At 36.0% G+C, this 13,312-nt stretch overlaps 1 protein-coding gene across 2 annotated transcripts in view; it reads right to left on the reverse strand.

Annotated features, from left to right (window-relative positions):
• The window catches only part of SLCO4C1 (solute carrier organic anion transporter family member 4C1), a 105,002-nt gene that overhangs the window by 18,616 nt on the left and 73,074 nt on the right, over nt 1-13,312 (reverse strand). For both annotated transcript variants that reach the window (XM_084881792.1, XM_084881791.1), the window contains 3 exons: nt 3,679-3,861; nt 1,872-1,968; nt 956-1,077 (listed from right to left, as the gene is read on the reverse strand). In XM_084881792.1, the coding sequence (XP_084737918.1) occupies nt 956-1,077; nt 1,872-1,968; nt 3,679-3,861 (402 nt within the window). The remainder of the gene's footprint in view (nt 1-955; nt 1,078-1,871; nt 1,969-3,678; nt 3,862-13,312) is intronic.

Raw genomic sequence — 13,312 nt, forward strand, 5'->3', positions numbered from 1 at the left:
CCCCATGTGGACACAAGATAGCCACCACAAGATGGCCAGCAGGGGAGGGCATTTAGAGGCAAACAGGCTGGCAGGGGAGCAGGTAGGCATCAATCAATTATTATTTTTTTAAAGATGTTTTTATTTATTTATTTATTTTAGACTGGCAGGGGAGTGGTTAGGGGGTGATCAGGCTGACAGGCAAAAGCAGTTAGGGGCAATCAGGAAGGCAGGCAGATGAGCAGTTGGGAGCCAGAAGTCCTGGATTGTGAGAGGGATGTCTGACTGCCCCTTTAGGCCTGATCCTCGCACCTGCTCTCTCTGTGGCCTAAAGGGGCAGTTGGATATCCCTTAGGGGTCCCAGATTGGCACTGTGCCTCCTAGAGTGTGTGTGTGTGTGTGTGTGTGTGTGTGTGTGTGTGTGTGTGTGTGTATTAGAACTTCATGATTATGCAGAAGCAAAATGTCAGAAAGAAATATTCTCTTCTATTAATCTTTTCTTTTTTTTGAACAGACTAGTAAAAATTAGTATCCTACAGCATATCTTTGATGATAATTGAAAGAAAAGCACTTGTACTTTTAACAGCAAATAATAAACATCAATGATTTAAAGCAGATGGGCTCTTGAGTTTAGTGACTAACTAAATACAAATAGTTTAAAAGATATTATATCTTATATAGATATATACAGCAGGATTGTAGATAACAAATAAGTAACAAACTTATTAAGTATATAGTAAATAGGTGAATATGTAGTTTTACTGATTACGAATTGAAAATTAAAGGAAACCATGAATATTAAGATTTCTCCCTAATATTTCCAAAAATAGAGAAAGCTATTCAAAAGTTTGCATAGGCCAAAACTGAGATTCTAAAAAACAAATAAATTTTCTATGCTTCTTACCACTCATATAGAAAGCAACACTTAACCTAGAATTGGACTAAAACTTTCTTGTCTTAAAGATATTATTTTTACCTGGTAAATGTTTTGGAAAGCAAGAAAAAGGTATTATTAAACACCAAGCACAGAAACAAGCCATAAGAAATCCAATCCACCATGCTCCGAGCCATCGTGGGTCATCCTCAGTTATATCAGTGCTATATGACAGAAAAACAAAAGGTCAAAAAGTCTTCATTCTCTGCTATATTAAATACGTCTCACAGCATATCTGACCTATGTTAAAAGCCCATACACTGTGCTTCAATTACAGCATTCTTTTAAATATAAATCTTTGTAAAATGATTCATTACATTTTTACAATGGTTTCATATTTTATAATAATAGACTCTTCCCCAAAATACTACCTCCACTCCTACAAAACTTATGCAATTCTCCACTGAAATTAAAATGTCCTTTCTTAAAATCAGCTCTCTGCTTTAAGGCTTCCCCTATCACCTATTTCTATAGTCTTTGTATAAGACAAATAAATATTACCTTTTACTTTCCTCCATGTTCAGTTATTAAAACTGCACAATTGTGATCTCTAAGATATCATTAGAGATACTAGTTAACTTAGCCTGAGAATCATATACTTTCGACTCTTCAAGCTACCTACCTCCTGTTAAATCTACTAAAATCATAACTAATTTTGATTAAATTCTTTTGAATAATCTATGGCATCTTATATGTGCATAGAAAAATTATACCATGTGACTATTAAATATCCTTATTTGTGAATAATAAATGTTTTATACAAAAAGATGGTATGAATTAACTCATGAAATGTAACCAAAACATTACATAAAAATTGTGTGTATTTATCAATAGTTTTGTTTCCTGAAAAAAAAAATCTTCATAATATGCTAAAGAAATACTGTGAAAATATTTCTATGATGCTAACACTAAAATAATAAAGTAAATTTAAATAAAAGAAAAACAGATATTGCCTTGCCTTTGTTCCAAACCAACATCAATGTACACGGTTAACAGCTGTCCTCCCAGCAAATAGCCAACAGCAGGGCCTAATATTGACATAGAATAGCCAATTCCTAAAAGGACAAAGACAAGAAAAATTGTCATCTGTACAAGTTTGCTTTAAATGTCTAACAATAGTAAAGATACACATAATTTACTATAGAAAAATCAAAATGGTTAGAATTACATGAAAATTACACATATTAGCCCCAGCTGGTTTGGCTTAATGGACAGAGCCTCGGCCTGAGGACCAAAGGCTCCTGGGTTTGATTCCCGCCAAGGACATGCATGGACCTTGGTTGCAGCCTCCTCCCCAGCCCCGGTCCTGGTCAGGACACCTGCAGGAGGCAACAATCAATGTGGTTTTCTCACATCAATGTTTCTCCTTGCCTTTCCCTCTCTCTTCCACTCTCTCTAAAGGATCAATGGAAAAATATCCTCAGGTGAGGATTAATATAAAAAAAAAGATACAAACAAAAAAAAATTACACATATTTTCACACACACACACACACACACACACACACACAAAAATGTGATGCCATTTGAATAATATCACTTGTAAAAAACAGCTTAAATTATATAATTTAAAAGCTATTACACTGAAATAATAATTCCAATAACAATAAGTACAATAAATCTAGTTATTATAAATCCATGAGGGTTATATCTTTAACTAGTGACAGGGGTAATACATTGACTATTATCCTTTATAGATGGTTGTATTAATTATTGTTTACAATCCTTATGGAAAATATAGGAAAGTATAAGCCTTTTCCACTCTGTACACACTACAAAAGCCTTCTTTATTTTATATTACAGCAGCTGATAAAAACCTGGATCTGGTCATTAGTCTGTTCCTTAAAAAACAAACAATTCATTTAGCCACTTGCTTTTAGTGAACCTCCCATTTTTACTTGCAGCAGAATTAAACGGACCTTATTCTCTCAGATATGTAAAAATTCATCATATGTAACATTTAAATTTTGCAAACTAACCCTTCACCAAACTCTGAATCAGTGGGTACTCTGATTTTGGGCTTCCCAGCCTCCAGGAGTTTTAAGAAATAAATGCATGTTGTCCATAAGCTAACCAGTCTATGGTATTCTATTATAGCAGTATGAATGGACTAAGATAGTCCTCTACATCACTAGTAGAATAATAAATTGATAAAGTAAAAACTCACGTGCAAATAAATTGCACATTAATTGGCTATCGGGCCTTGGATTGGCTGTAGGGCCATTTAGCTCTCCCTTGCAGGTACATCTGGTAAGGAATTTGAGATAAACTTATACTATCAGAAAATCAAATCACAAAGAGCGGGTGGGGTGGGGCGAGGGGAAGAATCCAATTATATAACAAAAGTGTTAATCTGAAGTGAAAAATTCCTCAGAGTTTCTGGGCACTATCTTGTGTTTTCTTTTGTTGACTTTAGTCAGTAGGATGGAGTAAGTCCCATAGAGTGGCAGAGCTGCATCTCCACACCCTGTGTAAATCAGCCTGGCATTCAAGCATTCTAGAGAGTCTACCACTTGAACAGCCCTTCCAGGAAGGTTGGCATGCCCAGTATAAGAAATAGTGCAGGACATTCAACAAAATTCAATGGAAAGACATGTTATGTCAGTAAATAATAATTTTTAAAACAGCAATATTGCATGTATCTGATAGACACTCTTATGACACTACAACTAATTTTAAATAAGCATATGCTATGTTTTACTTATAAATTTAAATATCAATAAGATGAAATGATACTCAGACATTCATATTACAGAGCAAACTTACCTATATAGAGAGAAGATTTGTGTGTGGGTACAGAGTCATCAAGAAAGGCTGTTCCCAGCGTATAGAGGGGAGTTCCTCCTGCTCCCAGCAACAGTTGTCCCAAGATGAAGACATACAAGAAGTTGGAAAGTGAAGAACTTGAAGAGGTACAACTGGTACTATTCCTTGCTATTGAACAAGTATCTTTAGAAAAGGAAAAATAAAATTGTAAGCATAAAGAAATCCAGAGAAAGACAAACATCATATGGTTTTACTTACATGTGGCATTTAATGAACAAAATAAATCAACAAACATAATAGAAACAGACTCATAGAGAACAGACTGACAATTAAAAGAGGGGAGGGAACTGAGGGGCTGGATAAAAAAGGTGAGGGATTAAAAGAAAAAATGAAAAATAAAACTTATGGTGATTATCAGAGGAAAAGGGGAGTGGTGAGAAGTAGAGGAGGGCATTAAGTGGTGCCGGAAGGATAGTTGATTTGGGGGGTAAATACACAAAACAATATGCAGATGATGTATACAGAACTGTACACTTGAAACCTATATAATAGTATTAACCAATGCCACCCCAATAAATGCAATAAATGAATACATGAGCACAGAAAAAAAAAATCTATAAAAAAAGAAATTCAGCCGAAACCAGTTTAGCTCAATGGATAGAGCGTCAGCCTGTGGACCGAAAGGTCCCAGGTTCGATTCTGGTCAAGGGCATGTACCTTGGTTGCGGGCACATCCCCAGTGTGCAGGAGGCAGCTGATCAATGATTCTTCTTATTGATGTTTCTAACTCTCAATCCCTCTCCCTTCCTCTCTGTAAAACATCAATAAAATATTTTTTAAAAAAGAAAAGAAATTCAGCTAATAATTTAAATATTTATCTTGGAGAAATGGTTGATTCTAGGACTGGGCAAGAATTATACAGGATGAGCCTGGATCATCTCATAGTGCCAACAAGTAAAGAAGTGTTAAAAACAAACAAACAAAACCACACAATGATGGAGGTCTGTCAAAGGGACACATGAGCCAACTGAAAGGATTCTGATAGCTAAAGCTGGAATAATTTGAGCAACAAAATTAAGTAGTGTTGGAATACACATATATCCACACTGAAAATCAAAAGGCTAAATAAACAAACAAATGTGGGAGAAAAAGACAAGTCTTTAGTTCAGAAGCATGTCTCGTAATTTATGTCAGAAGTCTACCCTCAAAGGGGTGGAGCATAACACCCCACTTCTAAAGTGTGCGAGCACATAGTGACTTTCTTCCAAAGAGTATGTACGGAAGGCAAGAACAAAGAAGAGTGACTTCACAGTGTATCAACCTGAAAAACAGTACCTCAATCAGGTGATCAAGATCATCATCAAGAGCGATAAGTGATGTTGAGAATGTATACCCTTGATGTGATGAAAACGGCATTTTGCCTAGGTGATCCTCTCCTAAAAAACCCATAACCCCAGTCTAATCACCAGGTAAATTCCAGTAGAAGGCTATTCTACATCTGACTTGCACGTCTCAAAACTAACAAGGTCATAGAAAAAAAGGGAAATATCTGAAAAATCATCATAGCCAAGAGAAGCCAATTGAGCATGACAACTAAATGCTACACAGTACCCTGGATCAGATCCTGGAATAGAAGAGAACATTAGATAAAAATTAAGGAGATGTGAATAATGTATGCACTTCAGTTAATAATTATAAACATTAATGGATAACATATCAACATTAGTTCATTAATCGCAAGAAATGTAGCATATAACGTTAATAATAGGGGGAAATGGAAACTATATACTATCTTCAGAATTTTTCTGTAAATCTAAAATTGTTCTAAAAGTCAAGTTTAAAGTACAGAATAAAACAACCCATTATAAAATACAGGCTTAAATGCTCATAAAAATTAATAGTAAGTAAATAAATAATAAAAATTCATAACAGCAATTTTAATTAAGCAGATTCCACCAGAAGATGCAAGAATAAACAGAAAAAGTTAAAACAACAGAATTTAATTTTCATCTTTCTAGGTCCAGGAGCACAAATTGTTAAAAATAGACAAAGAAAGAGAAAACCTCTACAATATAATGGGTAACATTGAATTTAGGAAAGCATACCAAATTCCATTCTCTGATTAAATGTGCCTTCAATTTTTAGGTCCCATGGACAAGTCTAAGAAACACCAACCAAAATATTACAATGCAAAAATGTCTATATACATTCCAAAGACTAAATGACAATAAAATCTATGATCAAAATAAAACAAAACTAGAAACTTCTAGGCCCTTCTATTGAAAATTCAAAAAAAAATTTAAACTAATAAATTATTCTTAGGTCAAAAAAATTTGGAATTACAAAGTTTCTTGAAATGATTCTAGAAATAAGGCAAATCAAAAATTATATGCTAAAACGACTATAATAGTTATAAGAAAGAATCTTATTTAAATAGAAAAAAACACCAAAAATAATAAAATCAAAATATAAAATATATAAAAATAAATCACACATTAATGACCTGTGCCTAACACTACCACCACTGCAGCTAGATGAGATTATAGAAAATCTATAGAGAAAATAACACACAAAAGAATACCTAGAAGAACAATGAAAGGGGCAAGCAATTAAGAGGCTTCCCAAAAAACAAACAAAAAACAGAAATCTGATTAATGGAATAAAAAAATCATAATTAACAAAAAGAAATTTGAAATAATCAGTAAAATATGCCAGTAGCTAAAATAATGAAAAAGAAGAAATTATATATGTATACAAATAATACATGAAATAAGGAATTAAACTCTAAAGCACACATGTCAAACACAAGGCCCACGGGCCAAATCCGGCCCGCCAATCCTTGCAATGTGGCTGCACCGCGCTGTCATCACTGCACTCCGCTGCGTTCCATCACAATGACGCACAGTGACATAGGAGGCTTGTGATCTCGCCGGCTCGCCTGCGCCCTGCTTGCTATCTATTACGCATGCGCATAGATAACAAGTCACAGGAGATTCAGGAGGCGTGACCTATAGTCCAGCATCCGATGTGGTTGTGCGGGTGGCAGAGCAGAGGAGAGACTGAGTGTGCGGGCATAAAAAATACACAGCAGAAGCTGCCAGTTCCTGGCATAAAGTGCAGGCATAAAAATCGCAACAGAATCTGCTATCTGTACCCAGCCAGGCATTTATTGACTGACTTTTTTTTTCTCCACTCCATCTGCCAAATCAAGCTATCCCTGTGCAGTTTTCAACTTTCTCCTTCTAACGCAGATTTCCAATAAACTACATCTTTTACTGCCAATATTGATCCCAAAATGTCCAGGAAAAGAAAAGTTGACGGTGAAGGCAGACAATTTAATGACAAATGGGAAAATGAATACATGTTTGTGCTTAGAGAGGGCAAACCAGTGTGTATATTGTGTTATGAGACAGTGTCGGTGATGAAAGAGTACAATATACCTCGTCATTTTGACACCAAACATAATGTTAAGTATGGCAAATATACTTTGGAAGAAAAGCATAAAATTGTTAAAGAACTAAAAGGCAAACTACAATCACAGCAGCAAATGTTTACAAAGGCTACAGCGAAAAATGATGCTGCAGTGAAAGCAAGCTTTATAGTGGCTGAAGAAATTGCCCGTACTTCAAGGTGTTTTTTAGAGGGTGCCTTTTTGAAGCAATGCATGCTAAAAGTGTGTGAGCAAGTATGCCCAGACCAGATACAGAGTTTTCAAAATGTCAGTTTGTCAAGAAACACCATTGCAGATAGAGTTCAAGAACTCTCAGGAAATCTATCATCACAGCTGGCCGAACAGGCATGCAGTTATCTCGCTTTTTCACTTGCTATCGATGAAAGCACAGACAACACTGATACAGCGCAGCTGTCCATCTTTATACGTGCTACGAAGACTGACCTGTCACTGAGGAACTTTTGGATGTAGCTGCCATGCATGGGACGACGACTGGTAGAGATATATTTGAGGCTGTGGAGAAATCTATAAATAATTTTAAATTACCCTGGGAAAAGTTGGTGGGGCTAACTACCGATGGCGCACCTTCAATGTGCGGAGAAAAGAAAGGCTTGGTTGGACTAATGAAGGAAAGAATGCAAAAAAGTCACTGCCACACACCCTTGATTACTTATCATTGCATTATCCACCAAGAGGCTATGTGTGGAAAAGTTCTGGACATGAATGACATAATGACCACAGTCATTAAAACTATTAACTTTATACGGGCACGTGGCCTGAATCATCGCCAGTTCCAGCAGTTTTTACAGGAGGTGGGTGCAGAGCATGGAGACGTGCCATACCACACAGAAGTAAGATGGCTGAGCAAGAGCGCAGTTCTCAAAAGATTTTTTGAGCTCAGAGAACAAATTGCTCTTTTCATGGAAAGGAAAGGAAAGCCCTTGCCTGAACTGTCGGATCCCGCCTGGCTATGTGATTTTGCTATGATGTGTGACATATGCGAGCATCTCGCCCAACTGAATCTGAAGCTGCAGGGACGCAAACAAGTCATCACGAAGATGTCTGACATGATCACAGCATTCCAGCGTAAACTTCAACTATGGAAGTCCCAACTGGAACAGGACAATCTTGCCCACTTTCCCGTTTGTTTGAGTATCTCAACCACTATTTCTGGTACTTTTCCTTGCAGTCGGCTGGCTACCAAAGTTAGCTGTTTACTAAGTGAATTTGAGCGGCGCTTCTCTGACTTTAGAACACAGCACTCAGGCTTTGACATCTTTGCCAATCCTTTTACAGTTGATGTCAACAATGTGCCCCATCACCTTCAGATGGAGATAATCGAGCTTCAGTCTGACAGTGGCCTGAAATCAAGGTTTCAGGATGTTGAAATTGAGGACTTCTACCCTCTACTGCCCCCTGACTCAATGCCAGAGCTCCGACTTCATGCTGCCCGTATTCTATCCATGTTCGGGAGCACCTATCTTTGTGAACAGATGTTTTCAATAATGAATCTGAACAAAAACAAGCACAGATCACGCATTACCGATGACAACCTCCATGCTGTTTTGCGGGTTGCTACAGCCCAAGAAATAAAACCGAACATTGACTCATTGATCCGGGGAAAACGGTGTCAGACATCTAGCCAGAAAACAAAACAATGAGCATTTTAGGTACATTCCAATATTACTGTTTTGCTTGATACCAATATTACTGTTTTGCGTGATAGCATGTGAGTTGGTTAACAGCACTGTTAAGGAAAAGATTGTTCCACTCATTTTAAATTCACATTTCTGGTTAACATTGTCAGTTTATGACTGTTCAGTAAACCATTCGGCCCGCGATTTAGGCTGGATTTTAGATTTTGGCCCCTTCTCTGATTGAGTTCGACACCCCTACTCTAAAGAGAGGAATTGTTTTTTTTAAATCACAAGAAATTACTTAGAACAGATTTCTAGCAAATAAATTTGAAAATCTAAAATGATTAATTCTCAAGCCCACATTCAGAGATGAATTTTACCAATCTTGTAAATATTAAGTAATAATGACAATAATAATGCTACTTAAAACTATTCCAGAACATAGAAAAAGGGTTAAAAAGTACCAAATGTTTTTATGAATTGAATACAAATTGACACCAGCATGTGAAAAAGTTTAACAACAAAAGAAAAATACAGTAGGACTTTATATGTATATTTAATTTCAGAGAGAGAGAGATAGAAACATCAATGATGAGAGAATCGTTGATGGGATGCCTCGTGCATGCCCCCTAGTAGGAATACAGCCAGCAAGCCGGGCATGTGCCCTGACAAGGAATTGAACCGTGAATTCTTGGTTCATGGTTTGACTCGACCACTTAGTCACACCATCAGGCTCTTCTTCAACTTTTCAATAATGTATTAGAGCGAAAGAGAAAGGAACTAGAGGCTTACAAATCGGAAATGAAGAGGTAAAGCTATCTCAATTTGCAGAAGTTATAATTGTCTTTCTGGAACACTAAAAACAATAAATGAAGAAACTACTAAAAACAATAAGATAATTTATGAAAGCAGTAAAATATAAAATTAACATATCAAAAAAAATCAGTAGGCTTCATATGCCCAAGTTAAATGAAAACATTGTTACAGAATGTTCAACAATAACACAGTCCCGTATAAAGTTATTGGATTTTCAAGATGAAGAAAAACTTATTTGAACAGTCAGGGAAACAGTTACACTTAGCTGACATCAGACTTCTCTACAGCAATACTAATCCCATAAAGAAGTAAAGGAATGGGAAAAGTAACCAGTGAAAGATAATATGACTCACAATGTTATGTTCCAATAGTCATAGGAACATAAAGGCAAACGACAAATATTTAAATATATTTAAAATCTCATGAAATTAACTTTTCCTGGAAAAACAAAAACTATTAACTAGAGAGTACATTTCAGAGATGCCATGAGGACCTGAAAACCATACATCACAAGTAAATATTAAATAACTTACTACATTACATCTGTTAAAAACATCTTTAAAAATAGCTACATTTACCTATAATGTAAACTATGTGGTATTATTTGCTGAGAAAACTATTTGAACCTAGAATTTCAACTTCTAATGGGGAATAATAAAATATCTGAAAATAATATTTATATCACCAATTTAAAAACATCTGATTTGACAATATAACACAAGAGGGAGCTCCTCTGTTGTGTATGAATGTGGAGCATTGTTCATAATAAAACTGAGACATAGAACTTCACTAAATGAACAAACTAGTGATCTGTCTGGCCTACTAACATGGATGGGAACTAAAGACAAAAAAGGCTAGGGGGAGGGGTTTGGGATGGGAAAGGAGGGATGAGGACAATTATGTGAAACCATAATCATTAAAAAAAAATAAGTAAAAATAAAGACAAAAAAAAAAGGCAAAATAGCATTTTCCTTCAAATCTTGGAAATTTAAAGGGGCTCTTTTCCTGGGAGTTTATTCTGCTGCCTTCAGTATAGCAGGATGTTGCTGTCTGAGATGACATTCCACACCCCCAACAACAGTTTTGTGAGAGTATTTTTAGGAAGTATCTATATCTCCTGAGAAGCGGAATCGTTTTCTGGGGAATCAGGTCTGCCTCATTGGCTGCACCAGGTACTTTGAGGTGGCTAACTTTAATCAAAAACAGTCTCTTCTCCAACAGCATGGATGGAACTGGAGAGCATTAGGCTAAGAGAAATAAGCCAGTCAGAGAAAGATAAGTATCACATGATCTCACTCATTTGTGGGATATAATGAACAACATAAACTGATGAACAAAAACAGATCCAGAGACAGAGAAGCATCAATCAGACTGTCAACCTCAGAGGGAAGGTAGGGGAGGGTGGGAGTAACGGGGAGAGATCAACCAAAGGACTTGTGTGCATGCATATAAGCCTAACCAATGGACACAGACAACATGGGGGTGAGGGCATAGTGTGTGTGTGTGTGGGGGGGATTTGGTGGGTAATGGGGGAATAAGGACACATGTAATACCTTAATCAATAAAGAAATTTTATAAAAAGTCTATTTCTCCCTTTCCATCTCTTTAATAAACGGTGTTGGAAAAACTGGACAACTACATGAAGAAGAAGGAGGAGGAGGAGGAGGAGGAGGAGGAGGAAATAGACCACCATCCTACATCATACACTAGAATAAACTCAAAATTGGTAAAAGACGTAAATGTATGTCGCCTAACTATAAAAATCCTAGAAGAAAACATAGGCAGTAAAATTTCAGACATCTCTCATAGCAATATTTTTGCTGATGTATCTCCTACGGCAAGGCAAAGAAAGGACAAAATAAACAAAAATTGGACCACACCAAACTAAAAAGCTTGCACACTGAAAGAAGCCATCAAGAAAATGAAAAGGGAACCCATGATATGGGAGAACACATTAGCCAATGATACATCTGATAATGGATTAATTTCCAAATACATAAAATCTTACACAAATAATATGGTTTTAGAAATGGGTAAAGGACCTGAATAGATACTTCCAAAGAAGATACATGAAAAAATATTCAATGTCACCAATCTTCAGAGAGATGCAAATTAAAACCACAATGAAATACTCCTCACATCTGCCAGAATGGCTACCATCAATAAGTCAACAAACAAGTGCTGGTGAGGATGTGGGGCAAAGGAAATCTAGTGCACTGTGGGTGAGCATGCAGTCTGATGTAGTCACTGTGAAAAACAGTATTGGAGTCAGCAGTCCCACTTCTGGGAATATATCCTAAGAATCATGAAACAACAATTAGAAAGAATATATGCACCCGAATGTTCATAGCAGCATTTCTTACAATAACTAAGATATAGAAATAGCCCAAGAGCCCATGAGTGGATAAAAAAGCTGTGGTACATTTTCACCATGGAATATCATGCAGCCGTAAAAAGAAAGATCTCTTACCCTTGAGACAGCATACAGGGACTTGGAGAGTATTATGCTAAGTGAAATAAGCCAGTCAGAGAAAGATAAGAATCACATGATCTCATTTATATGTGGAATCTAATGGATAAAATAAACTGAAGAACAAAATAGAATCAGAGGCATGGATACATGGAATAAACTGACAGCTTTTGGGGGGAACCGGAGGGCTGGATGTAAGAAGGTGAAGGGATTTGCCAAAAAACATATATCCATAACACAAAGACACAGAAAACAGTATGCTGATAGCCAGAGAAAAAGGGTGATGGAGGGAACGTGGAGGTGGGCAAAGGGGTGGAAAATGGGAATGGAAAAAGTCTTTGGGGCAATGGGCTCACAATACAGTGTGCACATGATGTCTTATTGAGCTATACACTTGAAGCCTGTATGGTTTTGTGAAATAATGTGACCGCAATAAATTCAATTACTAAAATTAAAATAAGATTTTAAATTTAAAAAAATAATAATTAAGCAGCAGTATGGTAGTACAGAACAAGGCTAAGAAGTCAAATACACTTGTAGTGTTTTCATGACAAACTATTTAAATGAATAATTATAATAAAAAGAACAATAGAAAATGTTAATAGCCAAAGGAGATCATATGTACACATTAGTGAAGTATGTAAGGGAAAGAAAAAAAAAATCAACACTAACATAAATGAATAAAATACTGAAATACATAATTTCAAAAAACATCCTTAATATTTAAAGTATATATATAAACCCATATACAGTACTTCAATATGCATAAATGGGTGTCAGAGAAAGATGACATTAACAGCCATAACTAAGACACAGCTTAGTATGGACTTTCAAGAGATAATTACTTGCATAGACTTATTGACTACTGAGACTGCTGCATTCTTTTTAGAGTACCAGCAGAATGCTGTATATCAAGTATCAAAAGCACTTCTAAATGACTTCAGAATACACAGGTGAACAGAGGCTACTGAGTTCTTAAGTAATGTAAGAATGGGATAAGAAATTCTAAAAATATCAAATTACGGAAGTACAAAGGAAAAAAAATAATGAACCTATGAACATGAATAGCACCTTCTGAAAAATAATCCCTTAACCTTTAACTACAAGAAAATATATCCTATTTTACACATTGCATTGTTCGGGAGGAGAAAAAAAAAATATACAAATATTGTTAGACTCATGGTGCTTCTCAATACTCAAAGCTTTCACAAACATTCCCCTGTCTAACCTTCATAACTTTCTGCAAACATTTAATAAATT

The sequence above is a fragment of the Pipistrellus hanaki genome (assembly GCF_964339955.1).
Source record: "Pipistrellus hanaki genome assembly, chromosome: 4".
NCBI lineage: Eukaryota > Metazoa > Chordata > Mammalia > Chiroptera > Vespertilionidae > Pipistrellus > Pipistrellus hanaki.